The following is a 24,273-nucleotide window of genomic DNA, read 5'->3' as shown; positions in this document are numbered from 1 at the left end:
ACATCAGATTTGAAGGCCCTAAAAAGGCTATTCAAATTAAACGTGGTGTAACTTTTGATGGGTTAAAAAAAAAGAATTCGTGATAAGGTAAAATTAGATAAAAATGAAAGTATATCTACTATGACTTGTCGATTTTTAGTTGCAGATAAATATATTGCATTGCAAATTTGTGACGATGAAGATGTTAAAACAATGATTGAAAGTTTTCAACAGCAATAAGAAATAAGTGTCATTGAATTGTGCGTTGAAGTAGATGTTGTCGGTGCTTTTGTGTTGAATGTGACAAATCACTGTTATCATGTGGGAATAATATATCTGGCAATGAATCAAAAGTTGAAAGATTTGCAATAAATTTAGATGATGATTCTGACGATGATGATTACAAGATATCTAATTCATATGTTGAGGACTCGTTTGATGAGGAGGAAGATATCGATGATATATCTGACACAGATGAAGAAGGTATATTTAATTAAATAATATTGTAATCTTATAATATGTTTTCGTAAATAGTATACAGAAGAGACCCATATTGGTATATAGTTTTAAAACAGTAATGGACATTAAATAGCACTAAAAGAGGCCTATTTTCATAAATACTTTTGAGAAAAAACCGTATATTAAAATTTATTTGCAGGTGGAAGTGGGATTGCATTTTGGGAATCTGCTTCTAATTATAGTAACATTAATTGGAGTCATCCAGATGAAGAAGACATCTATGGTTTCGATATGGGATCAACCTTCAATATTGGCCAAGAATTATTTGTTGGCATGGAATTTGAAAGCAAAAATGCACTACAACAGTATGTTATGAAGGTGCACCAAACTTTTAAAGTTGTTGAATCAAAATCACAAAAATATGTTGTTTGCTGCGTAAATCGAAATGATGACATCCCATGCCCTTTTTATATGAGGGCAATTGTATCTAAAAAACTGATACATGGAAAGTTACGCAGTGGGGGGGGACCGCACACGTGTTTGAATATAAGCATAACACAAGACCATGACAAACTTGATTTTGATTTGATTGCTACATGTGTAGTAGGTATGATTTTAACTATTTTAATTATTCATGTTTGTTTATCATTGATTTGGTTTATGTTGATAATTAATTTTGTTATAATTATTTTCATAGGGATCATTAAAGAAGATCTATCATTGAAAATTTCTTTGATTCAAGAAAGGATCAGTGGTATGTTTAACTATAAAATTTCATACAGAAAGGCCTAGAAGGCTAAACAAAAGGCCATTATGATTGAGTATGGTGATTGGGATGAATCTTATGGCCAAATTTCGTCATGGCTGAAGCACATGCAAAATCATTGTCCAAGATCGTATTATCAAATATTTGACGATGATTTTGTAGTTGGCAATACGGTGAGTCATGAATACCGTTAGTTCCATCGAGTATTTTGGACTTTCGGTCAATGTAAAGAGGCTTTCAAGTATTGCAAGCCAATCATGCAAGTCGACTGTACATTCTTGTATGGAAAATATCGTGGGACGCTGTTAATGGCAACAACACAAGATGGAAATGGCCATGTTCTTCCGCATGCATTTGTTGTGGTTGAGGGAGAAAAATTAACAGCATGGTCATGGTTTTTGGCACACTTGCGTGAACATGTCATAGATAAAGAGGGTATATGTCTCATTTCTGATCGTCATGCAAGTATAAAGTCAGCCGTTGCTAATGAAGCACTTGGGCGGCAACCTCCCCATGCTTATCATGTTTACTTCGTGCGACATATCGCAAGCAATTTCAACCACAAGTTCAAGAATGAGAAACAAAAATAAATGTTGAAAAAATTAGGTAAGATTTGACTTATAATATATCTTATTTTTTATGATAATTTTACTGAAATTGGTAATGACTAATGTGCAGGATACACTCCTTGCAAGCATATATTCGATAGGAATTTTGACAAATTTTGTGATTTGAGTCTTGCCATAAAAACATGGATTGACAAGATTTCAAAAGAAAAATGGACCATAGCATATGACAGAGGAAGGCGTAGGTACGGTCATATGACAACTAATCTATTTGAATGTGTAAATAAAGTTTTTAGAGGTTGTCGTAACATACCAATAACTGCTCTTGTGAAGTCAACATACAATAGATGTCGACAATATTTAGTAGACCGCAATCGTAAAGCTCAAAGAGAATTACAAAGTGGTCAGACTTATTGCTTGAAGGTTATGAAAGAGATTCAGAAAAATCAAGAAAAGGCTTGTTCTCACATTGTCCGCATTTATGATATTCAAAGAATAATGTTTGAATTTGAGGAGGCTTACAATCCTATGTCTCAACGAGGTGGAAAAAAGTGGTCAGTTAACTTAAACGACCGTTACTGCCAATGCGGTCAATTTAGTACTTACCATTATCCATGTTCCCATATTATCGTTGTGTGTGGTGTTGTCAGCATCAACTTCTATCAATGCATAGATGTTGTATACATAAATGATCACATCTTATGTGTTTACTCTCCACCGTGGTGGCCCCTGGGGAACGAGGATACGATTCCTCCATCTGATGCGTTGTGGACACTTGTGCCTGATCCAAGTTTTAATCGTATGAAAGGAAGGTCAAGATCAACACAGTTAAGGAATGAGATGGATTGGAGGGAACCTTCTCAAACTCATAAAAAATGTGGTAGATGTGGTGTACAAGGACACAACCGATGCAATTGTCCTCTACAATCTAATCAGGACAATTGTTAACGTCAAGGTTTGCATGTGATTAGTTATCATTGTCCGATTCAATTCATGATTTTTATTGATGTTGTTTGCTCAATTTTGTTACGCACATCTTCTAATTAATTCAAACAATTTAAAATAAAACTAATCAATCATCATCATCATCATCATGATGTGTGTTATGGCGGGAGGACGTCCCACATGGTCGCTCCCATCTCCGAGCTTATCGATCTGGATTCCTTCTCCTATCGCCCCTCCTTTCATCAGCCTCAGCAGAAAATTGATTACCTAAATCTAGCCCTAATAAACCAATAATGTTGGGAATGTTTCCAGACACAGTCCATGGAGGGCCCATTGGGGCGTTAGGCGTTCATATCTGACAACCATGTGTAAATGAAGGGGTTCCCACAGGAGAATGAGACCCAAATAAGTCAGCCATAACATATCCTGTTGTAGTGGAGGTTGCGTTCCCATGAAATATAAATCTACATATCATAATATATAACATAATAAATAAACAATAAATTAAATAAAATACAATATTAATGGACATTATAAATTAAATTAACACAAAAATTGCGTACTTGATGAAGTTTCGCTTTGATATGGGTACAGATACAGGGGCGACATTTGAGACGGATCTTGGGTGAACTGATCAGGTGTGTAATACATTCCATGTTGGCGCTCTGGCATCATAGGAATAACATGTGCTTCTGCATCCACACTTTCCCTATGTCGCCCTAAACCTTGGGTCTCCACACTCCTACCCAACATATCAAACTGTTGACGTTCAAATTGTGGAACCAAAGGAGGAGCTTCTTCACGTGCCTCAATAATTCTATCCTCTTCCTCAGCTAAAAGAGTCATCTTATCAAGGCACGACACCAAATCGTCCAAATTTGACACCCTTCTCCCATATGGGACAACATGAACTTGTTTCTATAATTTCACCCAACATATAAATTCTTGTTAAATAGTACATATATTTAGAAAATGTATGTAAATAATAACCACTTTTTAGAATATTAAAATAAATAAGTAAGACCTACAATAATTAATAAATACCATTAGTCCTCTTCTTGCATGTTGTCAGCTGATATACAATTTGGTTTTACGCCTAAACCACTTCATATACTCAGAATTCACACTGAGGGGCCCAACTTGTGGTGGCGTTTCTTGAAACCGTCTTTCATAGCGACTATTCTATTCATTAAGCACTGGCTGCTGTAGTCGCCTCCAATTATGTCCATTTTTTCCTTTTAGTGTTAGGCCATGTATATTGCTAGGTTGCAATAGAGGGCCATGTATAGGTTGTTGTAGTCCAAATTGCCTCATGACTCTATCTGGATGATGCCATTCAACAACATTGAAACAAATCATCGACACTACACATCTCCAGATTGCAGATCCAACAAAACATAAATGACTCAACAATGCTTGGACTTCTTCGAAGTAAGGGACCCACAAAAACTGCAAGGCAATTTAAAAATTCGTTAAATAATTACAAATAATAACATTGTTCATTTGAAAAATGTATACTTAGTTACCTCGCCCCTTTTCATAGTGTCTAATTTAAAACGACAGTGTTCCACACTATCACTGGCCATATGAGGATTTCTATTTTGTAACCATATGTATAACAATTATGCAACAATAAATAATAATGTGTTACATACAATAATAATTAAAATTATAAATGAAGTCTATAATTTAAAAATTGTGTACCTATAGCCAAGTGGATTGTTTTGTTGTTGTGGAGGCACAATCGATGGGACTAATTTAGGGCATCGTTCCTATGCCCACAATTGAATTAAGAAAACGTAACCGCCAATAGATTGCATATTATAATCTGTTGTGTTACACATCTCTCTGTATAAATAACTCAATGTAGTAGCTCCCCACGCATAAGTACTGCACTCTTCAAAAGCTACCAGAAATTGCAAATATCTCATAGGGACTCTTTTACTACTTTTATCCACCAACAAGACACCTCCAATAAATCTCAAAATCAAAGCACGTGAAAACATTTTGAGGTGCTCTTCGTCGTCCACATAGTCTTGGATATTTGCAAATTTTGAAGCCAACCAGCTTAATTTCAATGTGTTTCCGTCAGCCAATGCATTGGCATTTGGCCTAACTCCAAGGTATTATTCACACACATATCAATCCCATCAATATTTGTGCTGTCAATTAAAAAATTGCCATCCACAGGAAGACCTAGCAACACAGACACATCTTGTAGTGTGATGGTGGCCTCCCCACACGTCAAATGAAAGGTGTGTGTCTCTGGCCTCCAACTTTCAACAAAGGCATTTACGATTCCTCCATTGATTTTGATTATACACAATTTTATTGCTGTGTATAATCCAGACTGCTGTAACAAAGAAATAATTTCTGTCGGTGGTTGTTCTATACCCTGATAAGTTGGAATCGCTCGCCTCATTCTTAATTTTCTATCTACATCCCTGTTCCAAATATATTGGGACACATGTTGCTTTTGCATCCACAACACATCATTTTCACGTGGTCCACATACCACATCAAAACTGGATGAGAAGGATGATGAACTTGTCATATCAAATACACTGCATATTACAAACATAATTAAATTTATTTAAAACCTTATTAAAAACAACAAATATCACAAACAATTTAAAAATTTCATTTACAATCTCACATATAATAATTAAGTTACATAACAACTTAAAAAAAATCACAATATCATATATTACAAAAAATTGTAAAAAGCTAATATTCCAAATAAATTTGGTTACAAACTACACTTATTTATAATGTTTTCCATTATCATAACATGCATCAAATGCCATCTTTATATATAAATCAGAATAGTCATGTTAAACGAGAATAAGGACTTTTTTACAAGAATGTTTTTACATTTTTTTTGTAAAAACAAAAGTATTTTTTAGATTTTTTTTTAACTTTTTATCTCTTTTGATCTATTTTTTATCTTTATTTCTAAATTTAATTTCAATAGTTTTTTTAAATATCAATATCATAAATTTAAAATATAATTTACAAGTTTAAAATATTTATTTATTATGAAATTTAATAAGAATATAATTTATATATTCAAAAATATTTATGTATTATAAATTTTAATTATATAAAATAAATAATTATCTTATATATTGGACGAACTAAAACATTAATTATCTATCTCTAAATAACTAGCATTTGATGTCAATTAATTCTCCGTCCATATATAATAATGCATCCGTGTGAAGGCTCATTTTCCTTTGTATCTATAACAATATATAATGAGAATAATTTCATTTGGTCTCCACACTTTGCCACGATTATTTTACACCCATTAATTATTCTGAACACTATCCACTATTCTCTTTTTATCACTTTTTTTCTTCTCATTTTCTATTTATCTTTCTCTTTTATTGTATTTTATTTTATAAAAAATGTAGAGACACAAACATAATTTTCCCTAGCCTCTCTAGAAGTGAAATAAAATTAAAAATAAAGTAAAAACATGTTATGGGAAATCATGCATGTCATAAGGTAAAATTATATTTAACTTTTAATTTTATAACGTTAGTATTATATCTAACAATAAAAAAACAAATTGAAAAAATTGAGGGGACTAACGTGTCCCCTGAACATGCCGTACTCATTAAATATTTTAAATATACACATAATATCACCTATTTTAATATATGTAAGTGTCATTAGCAATAATAAAAAAATATGAACTAAAATTATTATGAGAGACAGATTAAACTACAAGAGAGAGAGCAAGTTGGGATGGAAGGGAGCGAAAAATACTTACGGGGAAAAAGGAAGTTGCTTGAAGAGGGGGGTGTTTGCTGCAAGTGAGGGAAGTGAGGGAACAACATGCATTTTCACTTTATAAATGGGGAAGGAGTAAGGAGTATTGCTCCAGGAGGTTTGGCACAACACCCTCACATGCGTACTTGCACCATGTGCAGCACTTGCGCAGCACCTGTGCCCTACCCTGTGCCTATGTTGACCAAAAGTGGTTGTGCCACTACATGTGTAGCAACCCATTGCGCAAAGCTTTTGGCACAACAAATCAATGCCACATGTCAGCTCCCCGTTGAATTGTGTCCCTGCCTTTGGTGTAATACAAATAAAAATAACCCCCTCGGTAAATAGTTTCAAAACAACCCCCTTTTGGTAAATAGTTTCTAAAAAGACACCAAACTGGTGCTTTTGCCCGATATTATACCGACTATTGACAAGTTCTTCTATTTCTTTGAGTTTACGAACACGAAGAAGACAAATTGGGTCTCGATGAATAGTGTGAGTGGGCGGGGTATTTTAAATCTATGTACTTCGTCTTACAAAAACTTTAAAGATAAGTTTTTCTGTTTGTGTGCGACAGAGAACATATCAGATCTGTTGGACAACATCCTTCTTTATTGGACAAGCAATCCTCATAACTATGGTGGCCTTGATTTTGAGTTTATCGGTTGAAAACTTACCTTTTTTACTACTTTATTTAGTGCTTCTAAAATCTTAGAGTTAGAATATCGTTGGGTGGATCTAAGATGCTATATAGGTATAACTTTAATATTTTAATTTTGTTGTCTTTTGACCGAGTTGATACTTATTAGTTATTGTTATTTTGCATAAGTACTGCATAAAATAGTATGGCTCCTAAAAAGTAAGAGGTGAAAAAGATGTTAGAGGAGACGACAAGGAAGGAAGCCACCGAGGTTGTTGCATTGAAGAAAAAACTGCACACACAAACAGAAACAAATGGGTATATTGAGTTTTTTGAACTTGTTAGTATTAAAGTAATCCTGTTAGTCATGTTTTTCCATTTCCATTGCATCAGCTGATTAAGAAAATTGTTTAAGTCCTTTGTGTGTGGTTGTGATGTTAAGAATGCTTTGCCTCAGAAGATGAGTGGAAGAGAACTAGTTGCCCAATTATGTCTGAAGGGTGGATAGATAAATAAAGATGTTCGATTTGTAACTTTTTGGTGAACAGTCCAAAAGGGACTATATTTCTTTATTCATTGGATACCTCAAGCATCTCAAAAATAACTGACAAAGTGTTGAAGATGTTGGATGATGTAGTGAATTTTGTTGGAGAGGAGAATGTAATCCAAGTGGTTACTAATAATGCTGCAAATTACAAAGCAGCTGGAGAATTGTTGATGTAGAAACGAGAGCATTTGTATTGATTTGATATTTGAAGATTTTGAGAAACATTTAAAGTTTCATCAAACTACTATAAAGAAGGGAAGAAGGATCACCATCTACATTTATGGTAGAACAATGTTGATTAGCATCATGAAGAAGTTCACAAATGGAAGAGACTTGATTAGGCCTGGTATAACTAGATTTGTCACAACTTATTTAACTTTAGCTTGTCTTCATGAATTGCAAGCATCATTGATGAGCATGTTTAGCTTTGAAGAGTGGAAAACAAGCAAGTTTGGAACTTCACAAGAGGGGAGAAAAGTACAGAATGTGGCTTTGGATAGTCGATTTTAGAAGAATGTAACCATGTGCCTTAAAGTTGTTGCCCCTCTTATGGTGGTCCTTCGATTGGTGGATTTAGATGTAAAACCTGCCATGAGTTTCATATATGAGGAGATGGAAATTGCAAAAGAAAAGATAAAATGCAACTTTAATAACATCAAGAAAAGGTAAAATTTCTAAACTTTCTCACATTTAAAATTTACATGTGTATTCTTTTAACTATTTCTAATATAGCATATTTGATATCTATGGACTATGTAGCTATGAGCCTGTTTGGAAAATTATTGATGAGAGGTGGGATCATTAGCTTCACAAGCCTTTGCATGCAGCTACATATTATCTTAATCCTCCTTTGCATTATGAACCTAGTTTCAGACATGATGACCCTCAGGTGAAAGAATGGGTGCACATGTGTATGAGAAGATTGGTCAAGGATTTTGCAGAAAGGAAAAAAATTAATTTGCAACTTGTTGAGTTTCATATTGCTAGAGGGATTTTCTCTATGAAAGAGGAAAAAGACACTAGAAAATTTATGCAACTTGGAGAATGGTGGGAGATGTTTGGTGACGAAACTCCAGAGTTAAGGAGGTTTGCTATCTGTGTTTTGAGCTTGACTTGTAACTCTTTTGGGCGTGAGCGTAATTAGAGCTCATTTGAAATGGTAATTCATTTCAAGCTTATGAATTTATTTTATTTGTTTGATAATTTATTTATTTGGTTTAGATAGTAATTAAAATTTGATTTTTAATTATAGGTTCATACAAAGAGAAGAAACCGCTTACATCAACAAAAAATGAATGAGTTGGTTTATGTGGTGTATAACTTGAAGTTGAAAAGTAAACAAAATAGAAAAAGTATTGTTCTTCCATTTGATGAGATTGAGTCTGATGATGAATGGATAACTAAAGAGGGATATAATGAAGAGGATGAGCAACCTCAAGGTGAAGGTGATGATGGCAATGTTGAATTAGTGGGAGATGTTGGAGGAAATTCAAATGATCTAGTTGTAGAAGCTTTTGATCTAGATAATTTAATTTTGGTGGAACCTGATGATGATGCGCAATCTGAGGAAGACCTTGATGATAATGGAGATAGTGATGAAACTGATGATATTCATGGAGATGATCCTATTAGAGGATTGAACATGGTTCTTTGAAGACATTTATGGTTTATTTAGTTATTTAAATGTTTTAATTTTGAGAAGTTATGTTTTGTAATAGACTATTGTCATTTTGTTTGCAAAATAGTGAATTTTGAATATATTTACTTATTATTCATAGGTATTTTTTTGATGAAATAAACTTTTACGATTCTCTGAGTCGAGTCTATGAAACTCTTACCGTGTAGACTCTCAATTTTGATCACTTTAGTATCACGCCATCATGTCAATGTTAGAGATAACAGTCAACGCATCAAATTTAATTATTGAACCAAAATTAATTTTTTGTATACTAGTGAGATTAAATGCCTTAAAATTTTTTGGGAGAATTAAATTCACTTATTAGGAAAAAACCAGGGGACTAAAAGTATCCTGTAGCCCTTATTATACTAAAGCATTAAAAATTGGGTTCGATAATCCGAATAATCAGAGAGCGAAGAAAGAGTGAGTTGCAGTAAGAGTCTCCAATCCAATCCATGTCGTTGCTGCTACTCCCTCAACCTCCGACACCCCTCTCAACGGTCACCTTCTCCGCCGCCGCACGCGCACCCTTCGCCGCCGTCACGCCTCCGCGCCCGAGAACGCTAACTCCGAAACCCGCACTCTCCCTCTCTGCCCCAATAACAACAACAGCACCCAATAATGCAATCCCTCCGAAGAAGGTCCTGGTTCCCATCGGATTGGGCACCGAAGAAATGGAAGCCGTTATCATGATTCACGTCCTGCGCCGCGCCGGCGCCGACGTCACCGTTGCCTCCGTGGAGCCGCAGCTCCAAGTAGAAGCCGCCGGAGGCACCAAACTGGTCGCCGATACCGACATTTCCGCGTGTTCCGATCAAGTTTTCGATCTCGTTGCTTTGCCCGTTAGTCTCTAACTGAAATTGTTTTGGATAAGCTTATCCAGAAGCACTATCAGCACAAGAAAAAAAAAATGAAATTGAGTTTCTCCATAAACTTAAAAATCATTTTTAAAGAAGTGATAAGTGAGAGAACTTTTACAATTAATTTATATATATAAGGTATTTTAACTTACGAAGAAATCATTTTTTTTTCTTCTCTTACAAATGTTTTTAGAGAAATTTATCCACATAGATTCCAGTGCTGTTACTGTTACTACTACTTATTTTGTTGTTCATAGTATTAACTTTAAGTGGCAGGGAGGGATGCCTGGCTCTGCAAGACTACGGGATTGCGATGTGCTGCGGAAAATCACGTGCAGACAAGCTGAGGAAAACAGGCTCTATGGTGCTATTTGTGCTGCTCCGGCTGTCACCCTTTTGCCATGGGGGCTTTTGAAAAAAAAGAAGGTGCTTTGCTTAACTTGGGTTTTATTGAATTAATATTTGTTACCATAATTTTGAATTGCAGTTGGGGTAACTGTTGGGTGGTGCCTATAAAAATTATTGTTGTATAGCGTGTTTGGTTCTACGTTTCAGATGTGATTTTCTACGCTTTTTATGTGATTTTAAGAAGCTAATAGTTATAGTTTCTGCATCCCGAACGTGATTTCTTGCTTTTCAACAGGTTTCTAAACACGCAATTAGTTGTGGAAATTTAAAAAGAATTTAATTGGCATGCCCTATCATCTTAAAGTTTTTACATTGTCAACTAGTCAGAAATCCTCTTTGCCATGATTTTAAAGTAGTTATTATAAAAAGTTTATAGGCATGCACCAGCTGTTTACTGTGTAGTTAGTCTCTACTAAGTGGGCTGAGTACACCTGCAACGAAAATGGAAACTGAACTTTCTGTGGTTTAAAAATGCTGAATCCCGCCTTAACCAATAATAAACCATTGTTAATATGACTTATCATTATAAAAGTTAATAAACTTACCATTGATAATGGTTTGTGATTGCATAAAACTTTACAAAACCTTAGTACATATATGATATATTATTCTATTATAGAAATCAACAAACTTATCATACATGATGATTTGTGATTGAATGATATACATTGTGCATTATTTTTTTATTTTAAAAAGAGTTTAATTTTCATACATGCTTAGAGTAAATATCTTTATACTGTTAACTAATTAGAAATCATCTTAGATCTGATTTTTAAAGTAAATGATTCCGTACATTATTGAAAAAACCTTTGTACTATCTGTGTATTTTTTTTTAAAATAGTAATTTTACTGCTGTAATTGCCGTTAAAGACTGTAACTTAGGCTACAGTTATATTTTGTTGTTTTTGTTTATATTTGGATAAGGCTAATATGCTCTATTCTGTCATGCAAGATAACTTGCCACCCCGCATTCTACGACAGGCTTCCAAGATTTTGGGCCGTTAAATCAAATCTTCAGGTTTCCAGAGGACTCACAACCAGCCGGGGGCCTGGAACTACTTACCAGTTTGCTTTGTCCTTGGCGGAGCAGCTATTTGGGGACTCTGTTGCCAATGAGGTTGCAGAATCGATGGTAAACTGTTTTAATTAGTAACTTTTTGCTGGAAAGGAATAGATTGTTTCTCTTTTTCTATGTAATCAAATTTTTTCTTTTTCTTTCTTTACTGGCTGATACTGTGCTGAAAAGTAATGGTAGCTGATATTGAATTAGTATACATAGCAATCAAAATTAAAGGGTAATGCAAATTTAGTAATCACTTGAAGAGAGCATTATAATAGGATTCAGTTGTTCTGTATTGCCAAATATTCATGTGTTAAAATTGTAAGCCCTATGACACACCAGTAGCAAACTTTTAGCAGGTTCAACAGTCAAATATTTAACTGCTATTAGATACTGATCTAGTTGAACTGGGAAATTTTAAGTTTTTAACCAAGGTAGTATTTGGCGTGCAGATAGAGCACAAAATACTATTATGTTTTGTTCTCCTTGGTTCCAACTATTTTGGTGGGGCCAAAATGTATCACTAGTTCTATTATATTTTTAAAATGTATCAAAAAACAACACCCATATGTTATGTTTGATCCCGTTTTAACACATTTACTAGACCTGTAATACATTTACCTAGGGGTGGAAAAGTTTAAAATAAAATATAAAAAAAAGATTATTAGAGAGGAAGAGATAAGAGCAGGAAAAAAGTGCAGAATGATGAATGTGCTTGAAATCTATGTTTTAAAATTTGGATTCTTTAGTTTGATTACATTTATAAAAATTAACGTCTTCATTGTTCTTTCTGATTTTTTATCTATGTTGCCTTATCAGTTAAGTTATGTGCCTGATCAAGCAATCGTTCTTTTTTATAATAGTTTATGAGAACAGATGATGATCATGCAGCTAAGGAGTTCAATAAAGTTGAATGGTCTGTTGGCCACCACACCCCTAGTGTAAGTTACAAACTTACCATCATATTTGTATAATTTGGGAAGATTTCAGCTGCCCATCCTTCTGCATCAAGGATCTTACACATAAAGTCATACATTATGATGTCCAGGTCCTCGTACCAGTTGCACATGGTTCCGAAGAGATTGAAGTAGTGACTGTGGTAGATATTCTAAGGCGAGCAAAAGCTAAGGTCATAGTTGCTTCAGTTGAAAAATCTCTTGAAGTTTTGGCTTCTCAAGGAACCAAAATTGTTGCTGATATATTAATTGGTGATGCTCAAGAGTCAGCGCATGATCTGATTATTCTTCCAGTAAGATAAATTCTCAAAATAAATAAGTTGATGCATTTTTTCATGGTGCTATAGTAGACCTTACAATTATAAATTTTTTAGTTTTGGATCATTCAAATTTGATTTGATGTGGAAATTGATTCTCATGCTTATAACCCATTGGAGAAAATAAGATTTGAATTGCTTAGTAAATTAATTTTTATGTTTGGAACACCTTAAAATTGAATGGAATTCATTTTGTTTTAATACTCACTTTCTTATCCTTAATAAGAATAGGTAGAGTGGGTTTACAAATCAAATAAAGGTCACTCAAATCCAACGAAACTTGAGTGGATTTCAAAATATGCACTGCAAAGATTTCAAAATAAAATAAATCTGTATTTTTAAACTTTACCCTTTCCCCTCCCCCCAAAAACAAAAAAGCAAAAATCACATGTTGGGCATGGGCATAGGGTAAAAATGAGTGGTCACAATCATATCTTGTGCCAATATTATCTCTCTTGGGGTTCCTTCAAATTGTAGGAATTTTGATTGCGGTTGTAATTGACACGGTATAAATAGTATATGATAATCATATGATTCTTGTTTTTGCCCCACCTATCATTTGTTGTTGCTGAGATTTTCATGAACTTTTAGGGGGGAACTGCTGGTGCTCAAAGACTAAGCAAATCTAGAATTCTGAAGAAGCTTCTTAAAGAACAAAATTCAGCTGAAAGGATATATGGGGCAGTCTGCTCTTCACTTGCCATTCTACAAAAACAAGGTTTACTAAAGGTATTTGATGCCCTTCTGTTATTTTTCTGCTTCCTGTTCCAATTCTTAAGGAAAGCCTCACTGAAATGAGAAATTTCTTGCTGTTACAGGACAAGAGGGCCACAGCTCATGCCTCCACCTTAGACAAGCTTAAAGACAAAGAAATAAATGGTGCTAAAGTAGTTATTGATGGCAAACTGATCACTAGTGAGGGACTTGCCACTGTAACAGATTTTGCATTGGCCATTGTGAGCAAGCTATTTGGTAATGGAAGAGCAAGAAGTGTAGCAGAAGGCCTTGTTTTTGAGTATCCTAAGAAGTAGAGTGCATGGTTTGAACTTTGAAGTGCATGTTGGTAGGAGAAAATTTTATAACGAGTCCAAGAGATGAGGGGTTTATCAGTCTTTTCCAAGCCTAAAGCCTGACCAGCAGCTCCATATTATCATTATGATTTATTTTGCCTCCAATCACTTCGGAAAGGATAAGTTGCAGTCTTCTAATTCAATATCTTGGCAAAATCTACCAACCTGAACTCATGTGATTAGCTCTGTATCGATTCATATCCCCTTTTGGCATTCGTTTCACACACTTGGATGGTAACAATCAATCTTCTGAGTTTGATTTCTGGAGGGGATGTCGACCTGGGAATGCCATTGCTATTGACTGAGACAGGAACTTGATGATTTTCATCATTTAGAGAATGGATCCTCTCATAGTTAACACACTGTAGACTCTAGTTAACAATAGATTGAACTTTCTAATATAAAAACCAAACTTCCCCTGATAGGATGTAAGAAAATGTCCAAAACGCAATATGTCATAATGTAATTATAATTAGCCAAATATCATCTTGTATCACAGAATGCTTTCCAAAAAAAAAATCATGTCGAATTTTTGTTGAAAAAAGGTGGTTTAGTCACTCACATCTTTACTTTGGTAATAATTCTTTTACTTTTGTCAATCAAGATGTAGTACAACAAATCTGCATATTAACACCTTTAAAATATGACCGTTTTAACAGAAGGTTATGTTCAGGTCTTGATATCTCATCAAAGTTTTTATTGATTCTCTTATCAAAGCCTCTTCAAGCTCATATGAGTATTCTTTTATTTGTTTATCCGAGTAACTCACCAAGTATTTTCAGATTTCAACTGTATTCATTTCGAAAAGGAAAAGGGTTAAGGTCACTAACCATATCGTCTTATAAAGATGGATGTACAATATGAAGTGCTAGTCTAAGTCTTAGGATATTTTAAAAAAAGTCTTAGGACAACAATATGAAGTGCTAGCCTAAGCCTTAGGATATTTTTTAAGAAAATGTCTAAGTCTTAGGACACAAATAGCCCCTGAACTAGATGTGAACTGAGTTAAGTACTAAAAATTTAGACTCTCAAAAAAAAAAAAAAAAGAATGATTCAAGTTTGTTTCATTTATTCAAACGAATCTAATTAAAAATCTGAATTTTGTCTTATCTAAAATAACTAAAGCTTGAACTTGACTTGTTTAGTTCATTTATAATCTAATTATTTTTTAATTTGTGAAAATTTTTCTTAAATTATTTTTTTAACTTTATCAATTTAATATTTAATGAAATATTTTAATATTATTCCCTAAAAAAATTAATATTATATAAAAAATAATCTACAAGTAAAAATATGTGCTAAACATGTGGTATAATATTGGTGTTAAATTAAAACAACTTACTTTACTTGCCATTAAGGACGTTTAAGTAACTTTAAATTGTGAGTACCGAAGCTTAAACCTATAAAGCTAACTAATGAAATTGTAATTATTTGGTAAAATTATCTATTTCAATAAATATAATATGACATAGACATGTTTATATGATATTTTTTTTATACAAATTTGAATTTAATTTTATTGATAAAAATATATTCTTCTATAATCATAATTTTGTTTTTAATTAATTTTAAACTCTTGTAATTTTTATTTATAAATAAATTATTTCAATAAGATTTTCTAGTTTCAGTTATTATATTTTTTATATTGTGCAGTGTTATATCCTAAAATATTCTTAATCAAATCAAAATAAAAAGAATTTAATACTTTTCTTTTAATTCCTAAACAGGTTTTTTTTTTTTTCATTTTCGGTGCCTATGTTTTTCCTCTATTAACAATTTCCTCCACGTATCAAGTACTTAGCTTAACTAATGATTAACTAATGATATAATCATATTGACAGATGACTTATCAAGTCATCAAGGAATCTAATAAAATAATTAATTTTTTTAAGTATTTTTTTAATTCCTCATTTGTTTAGATTAATTGATGTGAGATTAAAAATATAATTTATAAAAAAATAAATATAATTATTTTGTCAAATTCTTTAATGATGTGACAAGTGATTAGACTGTGAAGTTACTGATATGTTATTGGTTAACTATATAGTTTATTAAGAAGGACTAAAATTGTTATTAGAAAAAAAATGTAAGAATCAAAAACACTTAAAAAAAACTAAAAGCAATGAAAAATTCAGGGATAAAAAGAAATATTAAACCCAAATAAAGACAACATTAGTTAAATAGACATTATATTTTCATCATATTAATTAGTGTAATGATTAAAATAAATTGTATACTTTTTTTAAAAAATATCCAAAACATTTAATTTGCTTATTTATTCATATTTTTTTAAAATGAAATATACGTTTATTATTACTTATATGAATAAATTTTTTTCAACAATTAATATTAATTTTCTTATCTTAACTGACATTACAAGAGCAAAATTCAAATAGTAAATATATAAATAGAGTTTAATAATTATGTATTATTTGTGTAAAAAATTGTACATTGTTAATTAATAAAAAAATTATTAAATAATTATTATAAAAATTAATAAATTTATTATTTTATGATTTATAATTAGATCACAGCTTAAAATTAGTAAATTACTTTACAATACTGATACGAAAGCTATTTTCTGACAAATATTAGGAAAACACTCTTACTTTCGGCGGTAAGAGTTATTATTATTTTATTTTAAGAGTATGAAAGAGTTATCCTTAACACATCAGCGACTATGTTACTTTTACATTTATTAAGATTAAAGATAAGATAACATTAAGATTTTGCTTCAATTTGACGTCTAAACTCAATTTTCAAAACACGTACACGAGAAAAGGAGACGCTTTATACTATTAGTAGAGGAAGATATTTTTCCCTTTTGTCCTTTTCACTATTGCACGACAATGAAATATTGGTAGGGCTTATTTTAGCTTTTTTTTTTAAGGAGGTTATTTTAGCTTGCTAATGGATTTCTTTTTTCTTTTTCTCCATCCCCTTCATTTCATAAGATTTTGGGAAATTTAACAAAATAAAAATGATTCATATTTAATAAATAGTAACATTTATTTCTTAAAAGCTTAATAATAAAAAATAGAGAAAAAGACAATGTAGGGGGACTTTTCGCATTTTAGCTTAGATTTTGAGTTTGATTTTTGTTTAATACTGCAGTTTCTCATAATTATTCATATTTGTGCTTATTGAAATTGAAAAAAAAAATATTTCAAATAGAGATGTAAATAAATTGAGTCAAGTCGAAATTAGTTTACCCTGATTCTACTTTAGAAGAATCATTTTAACTAAAAGTTTAACTTCAGTTATATATGAATCTTATATTTTTAGTTTGAACCCAATTTTGTTCAAGCTCGTGAATGATTCACTTCTCATCATTAGCTTAAATACATAAATCAAAAGTATTTTAACTTACTTTTATACTTAACTAAATTTAAAATTATGATTATGTTACTATTTATATATTTATGCAAAAATTTGTTTAAGATGAAATTATCTAAACCGAGATTTGGTGCCAAAAAATCCAGAAAGGGTGAGTTTAGTTTGTTTAATTTTCTGTTCCAATACTTCAAACGAACGTTCAGCTCAATGACCCTAGACACATGGATTGAGTTTTTTTTTTTATCAACCACATGGATTGAGTTGAACGTATAAAAAATCTGAACTTGAACCTATAAAAAATCAAACACACAAAATCTGAACTTGAACCTATAAAAAATAATTGATTTAGATTCAATTTTCACCCATAATCAATCCGAACCGACCCATGAAGACCTTTACTTTCTTCCCAACTGAAATTATATTTGAGAAGATTTGAAAATCCAGATTATAATAAGACTGTGAACGAAAATATTACTATTGATATACAAAAGTTTAAAGCTGAGAAGAATCTCTAATTTTTAATTTAGGATAAATCAACAACCTCTATGAAAACTTACAACACGAATACGCATCGTTTACTAACACGAAAAAGCTTTTGTGTTTTCTTGTATATCATCCTGCAACACAAAAGAAAATAACATTCAAGCATATAATAATAATTTGTTATCCAAAGATACAAGTTTAATGTACAACTCAACTCTCCTAGTTCCTATACATAATAACACTAACAATAGCTACCACCCTATCTAGTTTTGGACTGCAATTACCTCACGTCTCACATACATATATATACCCCAGCCCTTATGACATAATGGCTTCCTTCGTGTAGATGTCACTTGGAAACAATGACTCACATTCACATAATCTACCATGGTCCAGTAAGTGTCCTTCTCAAGCAGTGTATTTTACTTACCCTTGGTCTGCATGCAGGGTCCAAATCCTATCAAAATAAAGAATAAGACAGTGTATTAGACTTTCAACTACTGTGTAAATAAAGTGTATTCATAGCTTATAGAGAACACAAGATTTTATACCTTATTTTTCTGCATTTCCATGATTTCTTCCTGCATCAAACCAAATGTAGTTAGAGAAAGCCATAACCTCAGTTAACAAATTACTGATGAGGACATGGTGCACAATGACAATATACCTGTTTTCTTTGTAATTCTCTGTTTAATTCCTTAAGTTTTGCAACCTCAGCTTCTAGTTCGAAAGTGTAGGCCTGCCATTCAAGAGAGACAATTTTAGTAGTTACCAGTGTAATAAATCATTTGATAAGGCAATAAAAAAGGTCATCATATAACATGGGAAATTTTTTTATCTGATGTATTTTACGTCTCTCTTTTTATGATTTTTACAGTTAATGTATAGCACTTTTAAGATTATAATCTGGTTATGCACAATTAGTAATGAAGTGTGGACCTTTATCAATTGTTCTGTTGACTTTTTAGTCCCACTAAAAACAAAGTGGACCAAAGCTTTTAGCAGGATCTACATAGTAAAATTAGAAGTGTGAATTGCTAACACTGCTCTTGACAAGAAAGCATAATGACTAGTTAGAAACAACAACCATTTTTGTTTTTGTTTTTCTCTGTAAAAATCTTAAGAATAAAAATATCATTTTGTAAAAGTGAGAAACAAAAGAATATTTTCTCAAATCAAACAATTCCTTAATTATTTTTATAAGAAAACCAAAACAGACAAGTTATTTTTATTTCTTCTTCATAATAAAGAACGTTAATAAGATACTTTATATATATATATATATATATATATATATATATATATATCTTTTAACTGTTATTATTAGGTGAATTTTAGGAGTTACACTAAAAAACAAAATGGGCTTATTTTTTCAAAATGAAACATACATAAATTTTATTAAATAATACAGCTATGACATAAAGTATATCATTAAGGAAAATGTTTGTTTGAACACAAGTTTGGCACAACACAAGTTGTCTCTTCAATTTTGGAATGTATTTTGAAGATACGAAATAGGTAAAAGACATAGTAAGTTGTTTCCAATGTCACATTTGTTAACACTTTTTATGTTAAAAAACAGTGGAACTGATGATGCATTTAATGATTAATTGTAGGGTGACTAACCTGCTTACGAGCCCTTGACCTCGCAGCTGATTCTCTATTTTTTATCATTCTCCTTTGTCTCCTCTCAACCACTTTCTCTATGGCACTGAATTTCCTTCCCCTGTTGATTACATAATGCGGTGATATTGGAGAGTTATCAACATTATTACTCCTTGTAATAACATCAGGTGATATTTTACTTGAGGCAGAAGCTGTGACATTAGCTGTGGCTAAACCAACCATTCCAACATTCATCGAATGCTCAGCAACTCCAATCAACCCTCTCCTTCTGCCAGGGCTAGCAAGTTGTGCATTGTTCAACAAATGCATAGGAGCAGCTGCAAAAGTTACATTTGCTGGCTTTGGAAAAAGTGGTGGTGGCTGTTGTTGGTGCTGTTGTGCTTGTCTTTGGGAGTGGTTTGAGTTTAATGATAAAGGAGGAGGAGGTTGTTTGGGAACTAAGTTAGTGTTCTCACCCAAATTCCCGTTGCTTCTATTTGGTTGTTGAAACCCAAAAAGTAGGCCAGTGTTGTTATTGTCTGGTCTAGGAAAGTCACCAAACCATCCATTGTTGTTTGGTTTTCCAATTTGTTGTTGTTGTTGTTGTTGAGGCACATCTTCTCTCACAACCCCAGCTCTCGCCAAAAACTCCTCCAATGTCATTTCTCCCAATGTTGCTTGCCTTTGAGGAATTGATGAGCCACCATTGCCACTTCCACCATCCTTGGCCCCACCACTACTATCTTTGATCAAGTCCCTCCAAACCTCATCAACTGTTTTCTGACTAAGAGTCCTTGGCAATGTCAAAGAACCTTGTCTTTGCAAACCACCACTAATAGGGTTGTTGTTATGGCCTTCTCCTCCTGCTGCACCAGCTGAAAATGCCATGGCTTGAGTCTCTTCAGCTGCCCATATGTTCTTCAAGAGTTCATCCATGTTCATCGACCCAAAATCCTTCCCAATCCCACCCATTGTGCTCTGAAACTCATCAAATGTCAATGAGTATATTGTTGAGGGCTGTCTCAGCAGAGTAGTAACATTGTTTGCTGGTGTCTTCCCATGCATGGCATCCCAAGTGGGGTGGTTACTATTATTATCACCAAAGTTCCTGAAGTTCATCTTTGACCCCACTTTCCAACACTTGAAGCAGACGTTCGAAGCTTACTTAAAGCAAACTTTGTGTCTTACGTAGCAATCATGCCTTAGTAGATCATGGGGTATTTTCAATGGTTTCCTTGGATTCAGATCTAACCATACAAAAATATTGGGACAACAAAAGCAATTCATTAATTAATCAAGTTACCAATGGCAGATAATTATTAATATTATTAACAAGTTAAAACTTGCAATTCTACCCCCACAAGAAGAAACAAAACATTCAGTTAGAAGGTTGTTAACTTCTGAGCGATCAAATTCATGTTAAACCGCAAAAATCCAAACTTGCGCGAATGGTGAAACTTATGATAACTAACTTTGTAGGGACAAGCCCGATCTAAAACTCTGCTGTCTGTTATTCTGGTATTTCGTACTAGGTGAAAAAATTGTACTAGTTAGGTAAATTGGATTAAATTAACCTAAAAATCTGATGATGTAGATGGAACTTAAAATTACACACGCTTCTAACTGAAAAAAGTTAACTAATTTCTCCGAGATACCAACACCCTTTTACGAGTTTAACAGAACCCAACTTGCTTTTCTCCGCGAAATCACAAAAATCGAAAGAAAAAAAAATCTCCGAGACGCATCACCATCCCCACCCTTATTTTCATTTTATCTTGATAAAATAATTGTCTCTATTACACAAATTTCACATCCAATTATAGAAACTCCCTTGTTCCACACACAACTCAGTCACACCCGAAACAACTATAATAACTAAACTACGCGTAATTCACTCCTTCAGAGTTCAGATTCTCCACGCGATAGAGCGTTGCAGTGATCGGAGAAAACCGAAACCAAAACGCAAAACCTCAAACACAAAACCCAAAAGGTCCATATCGAACAAACTAAAATTTGTTAGCAGAAGAGACCCTTACAAAAGAAAAAAGAAAAGAGTGAGCCAAAACAAATAGACAGAAAAAGGGAAAGAAAATTAATACAAACGTCGAAAGAGGCACAGATGTAGGGATATGGAAGAGGAAAAACAATGGCGGTGAGAATGAAAGGGGAAATTAACATTAAAATTATAATTATTACCTTGGGTAGTTGGGTTAGTAGTGTTTTTGTTTGGGCCTATTTCTCAAAAATTTCACTCAGCAACGTTGGGAGTGTCGTGTCGCAGCGATCTTGAGATTGGGGAGTGTGGTGGAGTCGACAAGTGTCTTGTGTTGTGCCGCCTCGACAAGGGTCGGGATTTAAGGAGAGCACTCGCTCGCTGCGACTATCGTATTATTGTTATTGGAGTTTTCTGCGAATTAAAATATTTTCCGAAAATGAAAATGGAACCACACTGATCACGAAACGTGGACCAATGGAAACTGAGTTGAATCCTTGATGTGACCTTTTCCCAATTGCGTTGCGAAATGTGGGAGGATCCACTGCACTTGATGCTGCTTTCCGACAACATCTTACATTTGTCATCATCACGCGCCTTTTGGATTTTTTTTTACCTCCTATTTGGTTTTATGATATTTTCAATAAATTAATTTGATGTGTTTTATTTTTAATTTTTATAAATTTATAAATTTTAATTTTCTTTAATTTACTTCTCACATAATTACATTTTTTATCTCTCATTTTTTTTATTCTTTTGATAAATTTTACACCCATTTTTTTATTTTTAGTGAATTTTATTCTTAACTTTTCATATTTTTTTTTAAATTGTATCTCCAACTTTTATGCTTAATAATAGATATTTTTTAAAAAGTTAAGAATAAAATATATTAAATTAATTTGTTGGATATAAAATTAGTTAAAAATTACAAGTTTAAGGTAAAAAAATGTAACTCATCCCATAACATACCCCATTTTATGTCTCATTTTACTTTCTTAATTCTAAACCTCCTATCCCTTCCTCTTACAAATCATTTTACTATCTTTTTGCAGTAAGCAATATTAAAATGCATTAAATGTAGTAGGAGAATTTGTAGGAAAATGGAGTAGGAAAAGATGATTTGACATTACTCATTTCTTTTTAACTTATACTTATAATTTAGTTGTGTTATAAATTTTCAATTTGGTTTCTTTACATAGAAAATTTACTCAAATCGATTCATGTTCAGGTATGAACTTTCTCTAGGAATTGAGAAGATCTAGCCAAAGCATTTAAAGTGTGTCTTCTATCATTCTTCTTTGTTCCTTGAGTTTTTTTATTCTCCAAATGCTACCTAAATATTCAAGGATGAGTCTCTTCCCCTAAAAATATGGGGGTGTTGTTATGTGAGATATAATATTGTAAGGACTCTACAAGACTCGGGTAAGCGTGATCGAATAAAACCCGAACTTGATCTTATCATAAATCAAGTTGATAGTGATCTTTAACTTAAAGGATACAATTCTTATATGTATACATATTATCAATTTAGTTTATGTCATCCTAATCTGTTTAATTATATATATATATATATATATATATATATATATATATATATATATATATATATATATTCTCTCTCTCTATGTATATATATATTCTCTATATGTGTGGTGTATTTTTAATTTGTTCCCTACGTATAAAAGACTAAATTAAAAATGTGTCACCCCTATAAGAACCAACTTGAAAATTTTCACCCATAGAGACCAAATTAAAAGTTTGACACCTATAAAAACTTTTTTTTAAAGAAAGACACCTATAAGAACTAAATTATACGTTTAACCTTTTTTATTTTTATCTGTTTTAACATTATCTTTACCTGTTTCAATGATAAAAAGTTTTTGGAACCCATCTGTGGTGCCTCGATCGGTACAGGGTAAGGTAGATGACTAGATGTAAATATTTGAATCTATTAGTTTTATTTTGTCAACAGATACATCGTTTAAATAACTTAACACCTAATTTAGTTTTCAGTCAACTCACTATATTAATAAGAATATTTATCTTTAGCATTATATATATTTGAAATAATTTATTTATTAAAAAATAAGTAAATTTTAAAAAAAAATCCAAAATTATTAAGCAAAAGTTCAACAAATATATTCATTCCCCGATAATTAAGTTTTGGATTGAAGGGGATCAAGGCTCTTACTAGCTCCCCAATGCATTCACCTTTGGTTACAAAATACAATTATCTGAAGTATTGGTTAAACTACATAACAAAAATCGTGACTTTGTTCATTTATTTCCTCTCTTCATTTTTATATAAGACTTATTAGAACTTTTTTATATAAAAAAAGCTATTTTAAGGCAATTATTGATTTTACTAACAAGTTGTTGACCGAATGAAATTGAATTTGATCTCCTTAAATGAGATTTTTGATCTGTAGCTTATAAATAAAAAAAATATAATTAAAAAATAATTAGATGGATTTTTTTGACAAAAATTAGTTATTATCAAATTTAGTAGATATTGACACTAATGTTATGATGAAAAAAGGAGCAGCAATTATTGAATTCTAACTTAACTCTGTAACTTCTAAAGTGTGAAGTCTTTTGTGTTATGTCCCTCCAAGCAAAAACAAAATGGTATCGAGTTTTTTCATCCCTTAATTTTCCCTTTTCTTCTTCAGAGACCAAATTAATAATAATTTAAATATTTTTTTTTTAAAGAATAAACATTATTTTTATGTAATTATCTTTTGTCATTGAAGGTATCCTATAGTACAGTTATGCAATTAACCCTGCAATTAAGAGTAGTATTTAACTAAAGCTCTCCCTAACGTGGC

The 24,273-nt window shown here is 32.3% G+C and overlaps 2 protein-coding genes across 3 annotated transcripts; one reads left to right on the top strand and one right to left on the bottom strand.

Moving 5' to 3' along the window:
- Positions 1 to 9,725: 9,725 nt before the first annotated feature.
- LOC100777134 (protein DJ-1 homolog C) lies at positions 9,726 to 14,509 on the top strand. 2 transcript variants are annotated; one of them, XM_006583821.4, is made up of 7 exons: positions 9,726 to 10,199; positions 10,494 to 10,643; positions 11,578 to 11,757; positions 12,549 to 12,626; positions 12,734 to 12,934; positions 13,550 to 13,687; positions 13,777 to 14,509. In XM_006583821.4, exons 1-7 carry the CDS (start codon positions 9,813 to 9,815, stop codon positions 13,987 to 13,989), a joined length of 1,347 nt encoding a protein of 448 aa, XP_006583884.1. In that variant the 5' UTR covers positions 9,726 to 9,812; the 3' UTR covers positions 13,990 to 14,509. The 2 variants fall into 2 exon arrangements, with proteins under 2 accessions (XP_006583884.1, XP_006583883.1); XM_006583820.4 differs by having other exon boundaries at positions 9,727 to 10,199; positions 10,488 to 10,643.
- Positions 14,510 to 17,943: 3,434 nt separating this feature from the next.
- Positions 17,944 to 21,837, bottom strand: LOC100776600 (ABSCISIC ACID-INSENSITIVE 5-like protein 4). Its single transcript, XM_006583819.4, has 5 exons — positions 21,649 to 21,837; positions 19,474 to 20,699; positions 18,515 to 18,586; positions 18,399 to 18,428; positions 17,944 to 18,304 (listed from the first exon to the last, which is right to left on the bottom strand). Exons 2-5 carry the CDS (start codon positions 20,569 to 20,571, stop codon positions 18,230 to 18,232), a joined length of 1,275 nt encoding a protein of 424 aa, XP_006583882.1. The 5' UTR covers positions 20,572 to 20,699; positions 21,649 to 21,837; the 3' UTR covers positions 17,944 to 18,229.
- Between the last annotated feature and the right edge of the window lie 2,436 nt (positions 21,838 to 24,273).

Source organism: Glycine max, chromosome 7 (genome assembly GCF_000004515.6).
Source record: "Glycine max cultivar Williams 82 chromosome 7, Glycine_max_v4.0, whole genome shotgun sequence".
Taxonomy (NCBI): domain Eukaryota; kingdom Viridiplantae; phylum Streptophyta; class Magnoliopsida; order Fabales; family Fabaceae; genus Glycine; species Glycine max.
Note: the sequence above shows the minus strand (reverse complement) of the source record. Positions and strands in the feature narration are given on the sequence as shown.

Bases quoted from the DNA above. Each gene is read 5' to 3' on its own strand.
- LOC100777134 (XM_006583820.4), top strand. From the start codon at position 9,813: ATGTCGTTGCTGCTACTCCCTCAACCTCCGACACCCCTCTCAACGGTC. The intron at 10,200-10,487 runs GTTAGTCTCTAA...ATTAACTTTAAG, and splicing joins TCGATCTCGTTGCTTTGCCC to TGGCAGGGAGGGATGCCTGG. The intron at 10,644-11,577 runs GTGCTTTGCTTA...CTGTCATGCAAG, and splicing joins GGCTTTTGAAAAAAAAGAAG to ATAACTTGCCACCCCGCATT.
- LOC100776600 (XM_006583819.4), bottom strand. From the start codon at position 20,571: ATGAACTTCAGGAACTTTGGTGATAATAATAGTAACCACCCCACTTGG. The intron at 18,587-19,473 runs GTTAGTCACCCT...CTTGAATGGCAG, and splicing joins GGTCAAGGGCTCGTAAGCAG to GCCTACACTTTCGAACTAGA. The intron at 18,305-18,398 runs GTATAAAATCTT...TTATTTTGATAG, and splicing joins TGGAAATGCAGAAAAATAAG to GATTTGGACCCTGCATGCAG.